We start from the raw sequence: 18497 nt of genomic DNA, 5'->3' as shown, positions 1-18497 counted from the left end.
AAAATTCAGTTATAAAACATAATACTAGTGAAAAACATCACATCTTTTCTCTTCCAATATCCATATTAAATCAGAGACCAAGACTTTAAAAACATGGCTATTTTTATTCTTTCTTTATAAGCAATGCATTTTGGATTAAATTCTCTTAATCCCTCTTAATGTTAAGGCTATAAATTCACAAAATTGCATTAACAAAGTTATTTGATATATAAATTACATATAAGGTACAAAAATGCTAACCTTCTGACATAATAGTCATTTAACTTGTTTTACCCCCATTTCATGTTTACAATTTCTTTTATAGTTGAGTATTATGTCATACCATACAGGATTAATCTCCATTCCATTATTTAAATTAAGCAGATTTTTACATTATATTATTATGATGCACCTCTTTAAACTGTTGCAAATATACATCTTTTTCTCTATATAATATTTTAATATTATCGACATCAATTTTACAATTATTCTCTTCGCAATGAGAGAGCCATGGGAACTGATGGTATTTTAACTGAATGGCCGCTTTGTGCTTCTTCAGTCTTGCTCCTAATATTCGTTTTGTTTCTCCTATATAATAAATTGTACTTGTAATGAAAAAACGTAACTTGTACATAACACCTGAAAAATTTATATTTTGCAATTTAATTTGATTGCCAAACTTTACATTATAATCCACTTCATTCTCTAGCTTTGCATCCAACACTATATCAAAGTTAATAAAATGTTTTTATACAGTCAACTCCACTATAACACTGTTGATAATTTTGTTTTATATGAATTTCATGTTGTACAAGTCACTTAGATTTTACAAATACGTGTTCTGGGGTGTGAACGGCTCACATATTTGTAAAATCTAAGTGACTTGTACAACATGAAATTCATATAAAACAAAATTATCAACAGTGTTATAGTGGAGTTGACTGTATAAAAACATTTTATTAACTTTGATATAGTGTTGGATGCAAAGCTAGAGAATGAAGTGGATTATAATGTAAAGTTTGGCAATCAAATTAAATTGCAAAATATAAATTTTTCAGGTGTTATGTACAATTTACGTTTTTTCATTACAAGTACAATTTATTATATAGGAGAAACAAAACGAATATTAGGAGCAAGACTGAAGAAGCACAAAGCGGCCATTTAGTTAAAATACCATCAGTTCCCATGGCTCTCTCATTGTGAAGAGAATAATTGTAAAATTGATGTCGATAATATTAAAATATTATATAGAGAAAAAGATGTATATTTGCAACAGTTTAAAGAGGTGCATCGTAATAATATAATGTAAAAATCTGCTTAATTTAAATAATGGAATGGAGATTAATCCTGTATGGTATGACATAATACTCAACTATAAAAGAAATTGTAAACATGAAATGGGGGTAAAACAAGTTAAATGACTATTATGTCAGAAGGTTAGCATTTTTGTACCTTATATGTAATTTATATATCAAATAACTTTGTTAATGCAATTTTGTGAATTTATAGCCTTAACATTAAGAGGAATTAAGAGAATTTAATCCAAAATGCATTGCTTATAAAGAAAGAATAAAAATAGCCATGTTTTTAAAGTCTTGGTCTCTGATTTAATATGGATATTGGAAGAGAAAAGATGTGATGTTTTTCACTAGTATTATGTTTTATAACTGAATTTTAACTTAAATTTTTATATATATATATTTTTTAATTGGTTTTATCAATTTTTCGAAAGACTTTTAACCCTAGATAACTAATTATTCGTCCACATGATGACACATCTCTGCTTGAAAGTGAAATTCAGAAACTTTCCCGCACTTCCTGCTGGTCATTCTTTTTCTACCTTAATAATTTGAATAAACAGTGCCATGTGTGATGTATTTGGGTTCACATGTCAATTAGAAATTGACTTATGGCAATCTCGTAGTCCGCTCGATGAAAGTTTAGTTACTACGTAACTTTGTTGCAAAGTCATGTACATTATGTACATTGTTATGGCTGCAAATGAAAACAATTAGTACACGATAAATGCCATTCCCTATTTGGGAAAAGGTACTGATCCTCAGAAACAAATATTGCCTATGTTTTTCATAAAGGAAATAACATCTATTTTACATGAAACAAACTGTAACATTACTATGGATAACAGGTTTACATCTGTATCTTTGGCGGATGAACTATTGAAGCCACCTTATAATTTGACCTTAGTTGGCACTCTTAGAAGTAACGAAAGAGAAATTCCTGAAAAATTAAAAAATTCTAAATCATGCACTACTGGTACTTCAATATTTTGTTATGACGGCAATAAGACATTAGTTTTGTACAAAGCCAAGTCAAATAAAGTTGTTTATGTTTTGTCGACTATTCATGATCAACTTAACATCGATAAAAATACAGGAAAACCACAAATAATACATTTTTATAACAGTACAAAGGGTGCGATAGACACAGTAGATCAAATGTGTTCAAATATGAGACAAAACCAAAAGGTGGTCACTATGCGTGTTTTATAATATGCTAAACCTATTGGCAATAAATAGCTATGCAATCTATGTCTCTAATAACGTCAGAAACAAAAAAAAAAAAAACTGATGTCCCGGTGCAGATGGGACATCGGTTTATGAAGATGGGAGACAAACTCATGGAACCCTGGCTACAACAGCGGTTACAGACAGTGCCTTTGAGGCGTGATATCAGAACCATAATACAGGATATTCTAGGTGATGTGTCCAGTGTAGAAGCTCCTACTCATTCTGCATCGGATCTGCGTAAAATATGCTATTTATGTCTATCGAAAACTCAACAAATGACAAAACACTGTTGCATGAAATGCAAAAATGCATTTTGCAACCCCCATAATGTTAACATATGTAGCAACTGCGTGTAATCTTATTTCCTAAATATTTTATCCTTATTTAGTTCCTATTTATCCATACTATTGTGCCATGTAACAAGTTCTTATTTTTATTAAACAATTTTGTTGATATTAACATTTTTGAATGCATAGTCCATTCAACGAATGTGTAGTTATAATGTAACTGGAATTTAAGTTTAGTTATCTAGGATTAAATAAACAATTTTATTTTTATCAAAATGAGATAAATTTATTCAACAAGGTATCAAATAATTAACCATAATAATAAATGACAATTATATTAAAATATAATCTAATAAAAATAAATATAATTTTACTTTTAAAAACAAGCATGCGAATATAATGTCATAGATTGTAATTATATTAATAGTAAAATCTATTATCTGGTTTAACATTGGAAAATGAATTATAAATATTGTCCATTATATTGGATTAGTAATTCCAAATTATTTTTCTGAAAATCAAATGGTAATGATTATTTTCATTGATTAATTGAGATTAACTAAATAGATAATAAACAGACCTTTTTGCAATTTTGCTATTTACATACAGCAAACATTTTTGGCCTCGTTCAGGGACCAACATCAGGCTTTTTATCAAAGATTTTATAGTGAAACATTTTTCTTTCAAAAAAGTGTTCTAAATTGAGAAGTTCAGCTATAAAATCTTCAACAAAAAGCTTGATGCTGAACCCTGAATGAAGTAGAAAACATTTGCTGTATGTATATAGCAAAATTGCCAGAAACATGCAAAAAGGTCTGTTTATTATTAAATATTATTAGATTTTTAACAAACTATTTTAAATTTATTAAAATTATATCATTGTATCAAAAATATAATAAAAATGTAATCAAAGTAATGATTAAAAACTTTAATTATTGTGTAAGTTTTGATTTAATGAATTTATGAAATATTTAATATTTGAAGTTTAATAAAATTGCTGTTTATGATTACTTGATTTTGAAGAACATTTTTCTATACAAGATTTTCTTAGAACTGAAATAGAGGTAAATTTATAAAATGCATAACAGAGTTCCTTCCTTCCTGTGCAAAAAAATAATTTTTGTTTTACATTATATTATTATTGTAATATTTTTATATTACATGATACTTATTATTTTTATTTTAAAAGCAATCAAATAATTATACAAGGAATAATAATAAAATATATAAAATTCCTTATAAAGGAATAATAAAGTAATATATATTCTATTAAAGTCTTTAGATATTTATTCTTAGTTCAAAACTGAAAAAGATTATCATTTTATTAAAATATTCTTTTTTTAATAATGTTATATATTAAATAAACAGTACCTATTTTTTTTTTTTAAATTAAATGGCTGGATATACATCTATGTGCAATTTATTCAAACTTTATAATATATATAATAATGATTTTTGAAAGTATTTGTGTGTATAAATTATGCTCCTTGATTAATAACAAATAATGAAATTGAGTGCATATGTAAATTGTACATATAAAGTATGTCACTTATATGTATCATCAGTAATGGCTCATGAGACTTTTTAAAGAAGACTGGGCTAATAATATTACACAAATTAATCAGAAAGAATTTCTCAGTTAAGCATTGTAAGATAAAACATTACATATTTTTATGAATAGTTTTAACCAGCATTAAAAATTTGCAAGAGTTTATTTTACTTTAATAAAACAAACCATAAAAATTAATTCATATATTTATTAAAATTAAAATATTTGCATAAATAACTGAAAAAGCTAGGTAATAAAGTGGCTACCATGGTTCGATGGATGAGGCAATAGGCAACTTTCTGAAGCAGTAAAATGAATAGTCAAAAATATTCAAAAGGAGAAAAAATAAATAAAAAATAATAAAGTGAACACAGTGAATATTTGTAAATGCACTTTAAAGTTGTTTATAAATAGTTCATACAAGAGTAGCAACACTAAAAATGCTCTCTATTGGCAATTGTTCTGGAAGCAGGGTTGGCAAAAAATCTGTTTTGCCTAAAATACAAGTTAGCAACAAGCTGGCACTAGTGGTTATCAAAATACAACATTTAAAATGTTATAAAATGTAAACAGATATATTGTAAAGTCTTCATGAAGCATTCTCTGGTACTAAACTAACTTCAGCCTGGCCAGCAACCTATCAGTTGCTCTCCCCAATACTTGTTCTATCTGCATAAACAAGATGATGTATTGTTTGCTTTCATCTAATGCTAAAAGTCTGCCACAGAGGTTTGGATTTAAAGCATGTACATTCTTCAAAAGAATAAACTATTATCTAAATAAAACTTTTAGTTCAGATTAAGTTTTTCTCAAAGTTTCTGGAAGAGCTGCAGCTCTGTAGTTTCTACAGCTAAACCATTACTGATATATCATTAGTTTTTAATTAATAGATTTCATTATTAGTTATTAATCAAGTACAATTTCCAATACTATCAAAAAGTTTGTCTTATCAAAACAAATATTTAATACTAAAATTTTTCTGTAGGTTGTAAACATACAGAAAAATAAATAGTCTTTCCTTTGTCTATTGTTTGTGATTAAAATTTTCATATAATAAGAGTAAATAAAATTTCACTCACCACTCACTTTTTTATTAATAATTTTTTATTTGTTAGCTTTTAAATTGAATGATCCAAGCTAAAACGTATGGCATATTATATAAAACACTGTTGAAAAACAATGAAATCCAGTTTTATGGAATGAGGGAAAATGTCAATACTGTTCTCAAATGGTAGGTGCTTTTTCCCTTATTATTTCCCTTCCAACACAGATTGAGGTATAAAGAAAACATGATTCAGTGGTTTGCATAACTATTTTACATAGTTTGTAAAAAAAAAAGCACTATAATAAAACAGAATGAAGAGATCTGTTATTGGTATAGCAGATTACAGGATTACTATTCAGCACTGTTTCACAGTGACAGATTTAACTGTCCAGCTTTTGACAACTAGAAATGCACAAATTTTAAAGGGAAATATGCAAAGTATGCTTGTACACAAACAAGCAAGAACATAAGTCTTATTTCCCAGTTCTGTCAATTGTTACAATTCTGTGCAACATGGTAAACCAGTACATAATTTATTTTGAAGAACAATCTCACGTTTTGCAAGTTATATTCAACACAATGTCAGTTATCAGAAAGGAGCATCTCTTCTGTTTTGAATGCTTTCTTTATTCAACTAGCACATACTTCTGAATAATAATAATCTCTTATGTTTTTGCTTAATTTTATTTGATGCATTGCATTATTCAATAATTTTCAAATTCCTTAGTGTATAATACATCCAATTTCTTCAAAGGAGAATCTTCACTTTGCATGAAATTATCATGCTCTCTCATTCACACACTTGCATACACATATATTCACATACATGCACAAACATACATTCATGCATACACAATTTATACAATTTGTGGGCATAGCTAACAACTCAGCTGTCTTGGCCCAAAGTCAAATGCTGCTCTTCCATCATGTGAGGTTTTAAGATAACATTTTTTACATAAAAAAAATTACATTTCACAAATTACAGCTGCTCTCTTTTTTTAAGAAAAATATTTTAACAATTTAACTGTTTTGAAACAAATAACAGTGTCAAAATACATAAATTGTGCAACTTAGCATTTTTTTTCTAACTTGCTAAAAAGCAATGTCATTTATTATGTCAATTAATTATTTGTAATAATAATCAACAACAGTAGTGTTAGATGACGATGATGATAATATAATAAATTTTAATAATAATAAAATTATATAACAACAACAAACTGTACTTTATTATATACTAGTTATATTTCAACTAAGTTCAGGATAAATTATATCTTAAAGAAATAATTAAGTACAGTTTTCTCACTTTATTTTCTTCCTAAGCAGAGATAAAACAGGCAAAAATTAAATTCTCAACATGACTGTAAGTTGGAGAAGAGATAGTAACAAATCCTATAAAATAATATGAACAATTTTATCATCTTTATATCATAATAATTAAACTTTCTTAAATATAATATTCTCCTTTAAATATTTTAAATATAACTTTATTGGTGAAATAAAACATATCATTGACACAAAATACATATTATACTAAATATAATAGTTTATCATCATCTTTAACAGTCCTCACACTGAAAATGCATTTAAATTGGAATTGTTTTCTTCTTTTGTAAATTCTTAAAAGTATAGTTTGATTGATGTTGATAAAAAAAAGTAAAAATGATGATCATTAATATATTAACCACATTTACATGTAATGACTAGGTAGAGAACTGAAGATTGCAGCTACATTTTCTGCAACTTTCAAATTGAGATGCTGATATGCTGAGGTGTCAATCACATCCATTTCACTGCCCATGAAAATATTCACACTAATATCCAGCATCTTTGACTTATGTTTCAATGGGTGGATTATTAGTATATTCCTTCAGGGCATTTGTCAAACCCGTTAGTTTCTTGAACAATTCTTCTTTGGCAAAATTGTAATTAATTCTGTTGAAAGTAAAATAGGAAAATATCCATCATGAAATGAATGAAATGAAAAAGGCTATTTGGCACAAACGATTTTAGCATTATCATTTCTTAGAAATGCTTCTCAATTTTACAAAATTGTTATATATAACAAAATAATGCAACTCCAACACACTGTCATGTTGAAACTATATGCCAGATTTACATGTAAAACATACATATATACAATGATATGCATGTATAAAAAAGAAAAAAAGGGGAAAGAGAAAAAGAGGAAGAAATAGATTGCCATCTCTGTTTGTTTAGCAAAAGTCACCTTCACCATGAAAAAAGTGATGCATTGGAGAGCAGATGATATACTTGTGCTTCATCTGATAAAGATGTGGTACAAGCAATTTTGTCATAGTTTTCACTCTCCTAATTTGTAGTAAATAGTCTTTTATTGACAACATAGAAATCTGTGATGAATAATGTAATTGTTGACAAGGTCTGCAAAAAATGCATGAAAATTTCTTCCTACACAAGATTGTATTCCTTCAAATTTAGTTGAAGTATAGTATCCTTTACTGCAGCAAATACAAATCTGATATTTTCTGTGTCTGTAAGAAAACAAAAAAAAAAATCATCATTAATTCAAAACTTTTTTCTCATTAACTTATTTAGAACTCATTTTCTGATTATAAAATATAAGAATTTAAGAATAATGCTTAGTTCAACAATAAAAACACAAATAAATCATGAACTTAAAAGTTGGAATAATAATAACATATTCAAAAACAATTATGTTTTACATCAAATTATACTTACAATAATAAGAGAGCAGCAGTAACTAGGAAAATATTAATTTAGATTTTCGTATAAACCTAATATCTGATATGATTTAAAATAAAGCTTTGTTGTCATTACAATCAAATTATTGTTTGTATACATTAAATATAATGTTTTGCTTTTTACATAATATGAAATTATATCTACTTATTAACTTTGTAAGATTTTTAGGATATAATATTTAATAAAAATAAATTGAGATTTCCTGTGATATTANATATGTATATATAATTTATAAATAATTGTATAATATTCTCATTTAAATAGGTGTAGTTTCTCCTCATCTACTTTAAACAAAAATTGGTGAATAAAGTTTTTTCACTGTGGACCTACTGTATATTAATGGAAGACAGTGGCAATAAAAACAATTTTCTTTTTTTTTTTTCAGCCATGAATACATTTTAGAGAATAGTTTCAAGTGAAATTATATATAAAAAGGCACTATATTGTTAGGCTTTTTTTTTGTCTCATTATAATAATCTATCTGAAATTTTTACAATGATATAAAGAAAGATTTTTCTTTTTTCAAACATTAAAAAAATTAAAAAAGTTATAAATGGATGCCACTGAAATAATTTGAGGAATGTGTGTATATATAAATATAAAATTAGTTATAATATAAACAAAATTTGTATATAAAATGCCAAATATTTACACATTCAAAAACCATCTCCAAAGCTTTCTGAGAAGTATTTCTTTTGCGGATATTTTCTTGAGATGATATAATTCAATACACGACACGATACAATCTATTCCGAAAATTGTTGAATGCTGCAGAATTCACTTTGAGCTATAAAATATTAAATTGCCTGGAAATGATGAGATCTCACTGGCAAAGCACTCAAATATATCTATTAACAAAATGTGAACATTTAGAATATTTGATGGTGGTGGTGGTGGTTGACGGTGATGATGATGATGATGATGATGATGATATCTTCAGTAAATCTGAACATGTTTTCTTTTTTTAAAGAATGACTTATAAGGAACTTGACAAGGCTTATATAAGTGTGACAATATGCCACATGGAAGGAATGGGATCCTGCTGCCTTTTAACAGACAACAAATAATGATTTTATATATCAGCACCTATGTTCACTGTGCAATTTGAAATTGTCAACAAAAAATAAAAATAATAGTAATGATTATGATTTTATGAAAGTGAATAATTACTGCATAACACTATGTTTTTGAAGTATTTACAGATTTTACTAGGCAAATGAATTGTTGCAAAGATAAATCAGTTAAAAGGTTTATTTTTACAAGTTCAGACTAGTGCCAATTATACATTGATTCTACCCATCATTTATCAAAATAAACTGTACTATTATGATGTTCTGAAGGTCAACAACTTCCTATTAGTAATAAACAACGCTTTTTGCCCACGACTATAAATTAGATAACCTAATAAATAGGGTATAACAATTTGCAGGGCTTATCACACCAAGGCCGACAGAAAGAAGCACTAGAACTTTTATAAAAAAAAAAAAAGGGTTGGTCTTTAATAATCACATTTCAAATTTAGGTAAGTATGCATTTCGGGTACAAGGACCCCTCATCAACTTACAAACACATGGTGTTATGTTGTTACCATGTGTAACATCAGGAAACTGGCAGAAGATCTAATTAACTCCGAGGATGACTGACCTTTTACGATCAAAGAAGTTGAGAAGGAATTCCAAAATATCAACAAGAGGAAAGCTCCTGGCCCTGACCGCATCACCGGTCTAATGGCCAGCAATGCCTTCAGAGCTATCCCCATGGTCTTTTGGGTTCTTTTTAACAAATGCCTGGCCATTGGCCACTTTCCTGAAAGGTGGCTTCCATTAAACTTATTGAGAAGCCCACCAACTCAGCTACCTCCTTTTCTCAGGACTTCAAGCCTATTTCCCTCCTGTCCACCCTGGGAAAGATTCTGGATGCCTTGATGGCAAAGAGGATCGGCTAACACCTCGACCATGACAACTACTTAAATAACCTCCAAAGGGCAAAGCATGGTGGAGGCCCTCCACAACATCACTGACTACATCACAGAGGCCAAGGTTCACAACCTACATATCCTAATGGTATCGGCAGATTTTCGTGGTCTTTTAACCATGCATGGTGGCCTGCCATTTTGCACAACCTGCAGACCTACAATTGCTCCAACAACCAGTATAGGATCCTCTCCAGCTACCTCCCTAATCGAACTGCTGTTGTCAAACATAACAACCATCTGTTGCACCATATGACTATCAACAGGGGGTGCCCACAGGGCTCCAGGTCTGGCCGTTGGTCTGGAATGTCCTCTACAACACCATTTTCTGCCTATCCAAAGAGGCTCCAGCAGACTTCTGGATGACTATTCAGGGGTACGCCGATGACACCATCATTTTAATGGTTCATCCCAATCAGGAGGTGCTTCAGACTCAGATGAATAACTTCCTCAAAGAGCTCTCTAACTGGTATAACAAAAATAAGCTCATCATTAATACTGCCAAGAGTAGCTGTATAGTTTTTCCCAGGAGAAACCCCCTGGCTAAGAAACCAACTATAAAAATTGAGGATGAGAGGATCAAGTACGTCAGTTCTATGAAGTATTTAGGTGTGATCCTGGACAAAAAACTTAATTGGACCCCACACATTCAGTATGTTCGTGACAAGGCCCTTCTTGCTATGCACGCCCTTCGTTCCATCTCCTGGAACACCTGGAACCTAAGCCCTAAGGCTACAAAGATCTTATATGAAGATGCCATCACCCCAATCATCACCTATGGCTGTGAGGTCTGGGGCAAGGCAACCATGAGGGTGCATGCGAGGAGGAAGCTGCTGGCTGTGCAAAGACAAGCTGCTCTGGCTGTGGCGAAGGGGTACAGGACCATTTCCACCGAAGTCCTTCTGATTATCGCAGGGCTAACACCAATTGACCTGGCCATCAAAAGGAGATATTCTGGCAATTCCATTTGCTCAGAAGTCAGCAGGGCAACACTACCTACAAGTCCTTCCAGCCCAGTGAGCTACCCGCCCCATCTTTGACCTTTGGGAGAAGGTTTTCAAGCTGGGGGTTGATTGGGTCCTCTGCATAACCCTGTTCATCCAGCAGACCTTCCTAATGTGAACTGCTATCTAGAGGGTGATAGGGCCCCTCATGGCTTTAATATCTACACTAACGGGTCTAGAAATCTGTCAGGGACCAGGTGTGCTGTAGTAGTGATGGATGAGGGTAGGCGCTTCTTCTATCAAGGGAGGTTCTCTTTGGCTGCTCACTGCAGTGTCAACCAGGCAGAATTCCTAGCGATCCTCAAGGCCCTTAAACTCGTTGAAGAGAAGGGCCTCACAAACATTTTGAGCTGCTTCAATATTATTTCAGATAGTAGGGTGGCCCTCCTACAGCTTAAAAGCATGAATATCTGCCTCCCTATCATCAGGGACTCGCTTAATACCATCTCCAGTATTGGACCCAATACTCTTCTTGAATTTCACTGGGTTAGGGGTCATAGCGGCAACAAGGGCAATAATAGGGCAGACTGTCTGACAAAGAAGGCTGCCTCTGAGAAGGGTAACCCTTCTTACAACTGCATCCCTCCATCCTGGGTATATCATCGTATATTTAATACCCTTAACAGCATGTGGCAAGACCACTGGGACTCGTGTGGCAAGACTCACGTACAAATTCCTTCCGGAGGTGACCTTGCCCCACACTTTATCCCCAGCTCATCACTGGGCATGGTTCGGGTCTTATTTTGTCCTGTTCCTAAAGCAGGATGGAGGCACTTGCCCTTGTGACAACTTCACCCTAGAGGAACCTTTCCACATTATCTTTGACATTATCAGATCCGCAGAGATCTGATCACTTCTATCATCAGGGAACAAATTGCCTGGCCCTGTCTCAAATCCCTACTCAACAACAAGAGTATCTTCATGGCATTTGTCAGATTTTCAATAAAAGCCATGAGAAAAGTGTGGCAAGACCAGCAAAAAAAGAACATTACCCAACAAGCATTATGTTAATACTTAGACAACTCTTGCATGGACTGCATATACATATTGTTCTACTATTAGTTATTACAGTGTACTGTTATCATATGTGGTCAGTTTATTTTCTACACATTCTTATTCCTGCCCAATGTATAGCATTATGTGTGGACGGGCAGCCATACTAGTGGCAATTCGTAGCTAAATCAGGAATTTTGTATTATTGTAGTAATTGTGAATACGCACTCCTAACTATGTACTCAGTACTTTGCCATTGGTCTCAAGGACAATGTATTTTGTATTCTATTTTGTCTATCAAACTGTATGGGCATGCACGTTTGAGCTCTCCTCTCTTCTTCCTTCCTTCCTTCCCCCCTCTTCCCCTTTCTCCTTCCCACTTCCTTCCATGGCTATACTGAAGGGTAATGGCCACTTATTCTTTCCTCCATATATATATACTTTCTGCCAGAACATAAAATGAATATAACCAAAATTTCATCTCAACTGGACAAAAATTGCAGAAGTTATAAGGAACTCACACCTATACAGACAATAGCTTTTATATTATTAATGTAATAGCACACTGACAATAGCAAGGAGGTATGCAATTGGAGAGGGGTGAATGACTCATGCTTAAATTCCATCAATCATCAGATCTTCAATTGGCTTGCTCAGTACAGCTGAGCAATAAGTTAAAAATACAAATAGCCCTCGGTTTACGCCGCAGTTCCGTTCCTACAAAAGCTGGCGCAANTAATCTTATTTCCTAAATATTTTATCCTTATTTAGTTCCTATTTATCCATACTATTGTGCCATGTAACAAGTTCTTATTTTTATTAAACAATTTTGTTGATATTAACATTTTTGAATGCATAGTCCATTCAACGAATGTGTAGTTATAATGTAACTGAGAATTAAGTTTAGTTATCTAGGGTTAAAATAATCAAGTTAAACCTCCATATATATTTTTTAATTGGTTTTATCAATTTTTCGAAAGACTTTTAACCCTAGATAACTAATTATTCGTCCACATGATGACACATCTCTGCTTGAAAGTGAAATTCAGAAACTTTCCCGCACTTCCTGCTGGTCATTCTTTTTCTACCTTAATAATTTGAATAAACAGTGCCATGTGTGATGTATTTGGGTTCACATGTCAATTAGAAATTGACTTATGGCAATCTCGTAGTCCGCTCGATGAAAGTTTAGTTACTACGTAACTTTGTTGCAAAGTCATGTACATTATGTACATTGTTATGGCTGCAAATGAAAACAATTAGTACACGATAAATGCCATTCCCTATTTGGGAAAAGGTACTGATCCTCAGAAACAAATATTGCCTATGTTTTTCATAAAGGAAATAACATCTATTTTACATGAAACAAACTGTAACATTACTATGGATAACAGGTTTACATCTGTATCTTTGGCGGATGAACTATTGAAGCCACCTTATAATTTGACCTTAGTTGGCACTCTTAGAAGTAACGAAAGAGAAATTCCTGAAAAATTAAAAAATTCTAAATCATGCACTACTGGTACTTCAATATTTTGTTATGACGGCAATAAGACATTAGTTTTGTACAAAGCCAAGTCAAATAAAGTTGTTTATGTTTTGTCGACTATTCATGATCAACTTAACATCGATAAAAATACAGGAAAACCACAAATAATACATTTTTATAACAGTACAAAGGGTGCGATAGACACAGTAGATCAAATGTGTTCAAATATGAGACAAAACCAAAAGGTGGTCACTATGCGTGTTTTATAATATGCTAAACCTATTGGCAATAAATAGCTATGCAATCTATGTCTCTAATAACGTCAGAAACAAAAAAAAAAAAAACTGATGTCCCGGTGCAGATGGGACATCGGTTTATGAAGATGGGAGACAAACTCATGGAACCCTGGCTACAACAGCGGTTACAGACAGTGCCTTTGAGGCGTGATATCAGAACCATAATACAGGATATTCTAGGTGATGTGTCCAGTGTAGAAGCTCCTACTCATTCTGCATCGGATCTGCGTAAAATATGCTATTTATGTCTATCGAAAACTCAACAAATGACAAAACACTGTTGCATGAAATGCAAAAATGCATTTTGCAACCCCCATAATGTTAACATATGTAGCAACTGCGTGTAATCTTATTTCCTAAATATTTTATCCTTATTTAGTTCCTATTTATCCATACTATTGTGCCATGTAACAAGTTCTTATTTTTATTAAACAATTTTGTTGATATTAACATTTTTGAATGCATAGTCCATTCAACGAATGTGTAGTTATAATGTAACTGGAATTTAAGTTTAGTTATCTAGGATTAAATAAACAATTTTATTTTTATCAAAATGAGATAAATTTATTCAACAAGGTATCAAATAATTAACCATAATAATAAATGACAATTATATTAAAATATAATCTAATAAAAATAAATATAATTTTACTTTTAAAAACAAGCATGCGAATATAATGTCATAGATTGTAATTATATTAATAGTAAAATCTATTATCTGGTTTAACATTGGAAAATGAATTATAAATATTGTCCATTATATTGGATTAGTAATTCCAAATTATTTTTCTGAAAATCAAATGGTAATGATTATTTTCATTGATTAATTGAGATTAACTAAATAGATAATAAACAGACCTTTTTGCAATTTTGCTATTTACATACAGCAAACATTTTTGGCCTCGTTCAGGGACCAACATCAGGCTTTTTATCAAAGATTTTATAGTGAAACATTTTTCTTTCAAAAAAGTGTTCTAAATTGAGAAGTTCAGCTATAAAATCTTCAACAAAAAGCTTGATGCTGAACCCTGAATGAAGTAGAAAACATTTGCTGTATGTATATAGCAAAATTGCCAGAAACATGCAAAAAGGTCTGTTTATTATTTCTAAGTGACTTGTACAACATGAAATTCATATAAAACGGAATTATCAACAGTGTTATAGGGTGTCGACTGTAATTGAACATACGAGTATTAAAAAATCCAATTAAATGAAGTCATAATTTATCATTACTAATGATAAATTTTTTTAAGATTTAAATTATAATATCAATTGAATTAGATGGTGATCGTTACCGATAATCATACATAATAATCTTGTCATAGAATCCACGTTAATAACGTTTCTCGTGATGAATAATTTGCAATCGAATACTTTTAGGTTAATAGAAAATTTATCATTTGATCGGAATCACTTTTTATTAAGACTTTTTATCGGTGATATTATATCCTTATTAGTGTAATTCATTAAGGGCATGTCTCTTAATAGCTCTGTCCAAACTTTATCATATTCTTCTTAGCTTCTAACTTCTACTACCGGATCAAATTGATGAACTTCTTATTTGATCCTTCCGCTATTCATCCTCTATCTCCTCCCAGTTTCCTCCTCCTTTCACTTTCTAACCACTGTTTTCTCTTGACTTTGTTCTTGGTTTTCTTCTACGCATCACTCTCTCCATGATCATTCGCGCACTTCTTTCCCTCATTCTCCTTTTAACATGGTCAAACCATATCCAAATTACCCGCATCAACTATATTGAGTAGTGTGTTTTTATAATGAAGTTATATAGATCATTTACATATAAATTCAATGACGGATTAATAAATATGAAGGCCCAAAATATCAATTAATTCCGGGGTTCTCGAATGTGTCTCTTCTATACAATTATTTTTATTTGTATAGAATATACAAATATACATTTCTACATAATTTAAAATATATATTTATGAATATTCATCTAGTAAATTACGGGTAATTATCATTACTGAGGCTATTTATTTGGAATTCAAAATACAAAAATAATATAGGTCGCTCCAAAAATCGATTAACCATTAGTAAAGAGTAAATAAGAAGTAAATTTCTGTCTTATTTTGTAATCAATTGTAAAGGAAAAACTCAAAGATATGTTTTATATTTGCTAGTTTATCCGAAACACAAAAACAAATTCTGTTAACTGACTTTTGGACCATCCTGTAATCTTGTGATAGGAACAAATTTTCTGGTTTGATACCAGAAGTAACATAGAGAAATTACTTTAATTAAGTTCGTAATTATATCAAGATTAAATCGATGGTGGAAGCTATTAATAGAGCTTATAAAATTGATAATATAATTTGTATATCTAGAAAATAATTAAAATTAATTGATAGAGACATAGAAATTATGATATAATTAAGTAAAAATAGTGTAATTAATTTTTATATAAAAGAATAATGATATGATATATACATATATATATGCAACATACAGGCTTACATAAGCTATGTAGGCCTGTATGATGAATAATACGTTGATGTAACGAGGGCCCTGGGCTTCCTCGATTACACTACTGCGTGATATACGTACAACATTGAATGTGATGCATTGAATTGTATGCATTTACTACGTGTAGGAGAAATACATTAAGTTTAGTATCCCAGTCTTTATTGTTTTACAATATTCCCAATGTTTTTCTAATTGTCAATTCCTTTGAGAAACTAATTCGCCAAACCTTACTATATTGATACGAAATAAAAATAAAGATAAATAATATCATATTAAGAATTAATATACTATAATAAAATAAACTTTTTTCAACGACCCCCTTGATTTTCCTAGTGATCAAGGTGTTTAGTCTCGTGTTATGTGAATTTTTAAAATTATTTATTAAAAAACATCTAAAATCAAACGAGAAAAGGCCTTTAAACTCTAAAAATAGATTTTAAAAATAAATTTTGGTCATGATCCATACCAGCATAATAGCAATAATTCATGTTTTTCTAATTTTAGTAGGTGTGGGCTTGTGTTTACATTGTCATAAAAAGTATTTAGATATTTCTTATAACATACGAATTATGCTCAAATGTATCGCTTCAGATGGTACCTCTAAAGTTATTGTGGACTTATAAATTAATGTATGTTGGTGAATATAGCCTATAATACACACTCACTTAAAGCATACATAAATTCTGTTTACATGTATATATTTATAAACAGAATTTCATACCACTCAATGACTCTTACTCATGTGTGAGCATACAGTATTTACTCTGTACATTCATCCAGAAATACACAAAAATAGACTAAAGAATAATTAATTTTAATTTCTTTATTGGATTTTTTTGAAAATGAAGAAATCATTTTAAATTTTATTTTAAAAATAAATTTTTTTAGTGTTTAAAATTAGACACAAAAGGGTCTACATAAGGAGAATCATTCGAATTTATATGTGTAGATAAATTAAATTAAATTTTTATAAAATTAAAAAAATAATAATATATTTAAGTATCCTTTCCAAAAAAAAATTGGTTTAAAAAAAGGGGTATTTTTCCAGTAAATTTGTACAAGTTCTTCAAAAAATACAAAAGATACCATTTTCATATCTCATAAAAGTAATGCCTTCCATTACTTTCTCTTTTAAATTGCTCAATAATCTCTCACAAAAGATAAAATAACAGGAAATTTTCGGTAGAACTGCAATTTATAAATAGTTGTGTGGCATACAAATATAAATCGTATAAATTATAGACTGTATTTTATATTTTAATCATCATTGAAAATAAACATAAAGATATTCAATCAAAATAATTGCCTCATTTAAAATTTATAACTATAAATATAAAAATATTCGTTGAAATTATTTAGAGAAATATATTATAAGGAAGGAGAATCCATCTTAAGGTGTCCATTGATATAATTTTTTCAATCCATATTGAATTTTCCGTATCTTTATTGCTGCAACCCCAACACTACAAATTCGTACGAGGCCCACAGAAGTAATATTTGAAAATCTATTTAGAAAAATAATGTTATATAAACTTACAAATACATAGTTACTATTATGATTATCATACATAATTAACTCGCAATATAGACTGACCAGTCCCCTGTTCATTATTCCCTAATTCATTTTCCCTACTACATACCATATTAATAATGTTTTTTTTTATTTACTTATTTAAGAAGTAACAATTAAGTTTATTAAATTTTGGGGATTACTCTGTATTTCCCTCCCAAAATTTAATCTAAATAGAAACTACACTTCGTAATCTAAATCCGAATAGAGGGGTGGAAGATCAAACTAGTTCTATTCTATCTACAATTACGAAGATCTGTGACTCAGAAATTTGTTTAAAATAACTATAAAATAAATAAATATTATAATTATTGTAGACAAAACAAACGTATTTATATTAATCCGTAGTATTGTCTCTCGTTTCGGCAAAACAAAATAAATATAAGGTTACTTTTAAATTGCTTTATAATTATTTATTTTGTAAATAAATTTAAAAATTATTATTAAAACAACTATATCCATTATGAGTGGCTATCATCTTTTGTTGATTATAGTGTTTTTGTGTGTTATTTTTTATTGAAGAATAACATAGAGTTGTTTACCTTGACATGTTACA

The 18497-nt window shown here is 30.1% G+C and overlaps 1 protein-coding gene across 4 annotated transcripts in view; it reads right to left on the bottom strand.

The window, feature by feature from the left end:
• Positions 1–5425: 5425 nt before the first annotated feature.
• The window catches only part of LOC111626254 (guanine nucleotide-binding protein G(q) subunit alpha), an 82593-nt gene continuing 69521 nt past the window's right edge, over positions 5426–18497 (bottom strand). For all 4 annotated transcript variants that reach the window (XM_023369580.1, XM_023369585.1, XM_023369572.1 and 1 more), the window contains one exon: positions 5426–7901. In XM_023369580.1, coding sequence (XP_023225348.1) covers positions 7819–7901 — 83 coding nt within the window. In that variant the 3' untranslated portion in view covers positions 5426–7818. The remainder of the gene's footprint in view (positions 7902–18497) is intronic.

Source organism: Centruroides sculpturatus, unplaced genomic scaffold, assembly GCF_000671375.1.
Source record: "Centruroides sculpturatus isolate CEXI.00-Female unplaced genomic scaffold, Cexi_2.0 scaffold22, whole genome shotgun sequence".
Taxonomy (NCBI): domain Eukaryota; kingdom Metazoa; phylum Arthropoda; class Arachnida; order Scorpiones; family Buthidae; genus Centruroides; species Centruroides sculpturatus.
Note: the sequence above shows the minus strand (reverse complement) of the source record. Positions and strands in the feature narration are given on the sequence as shown.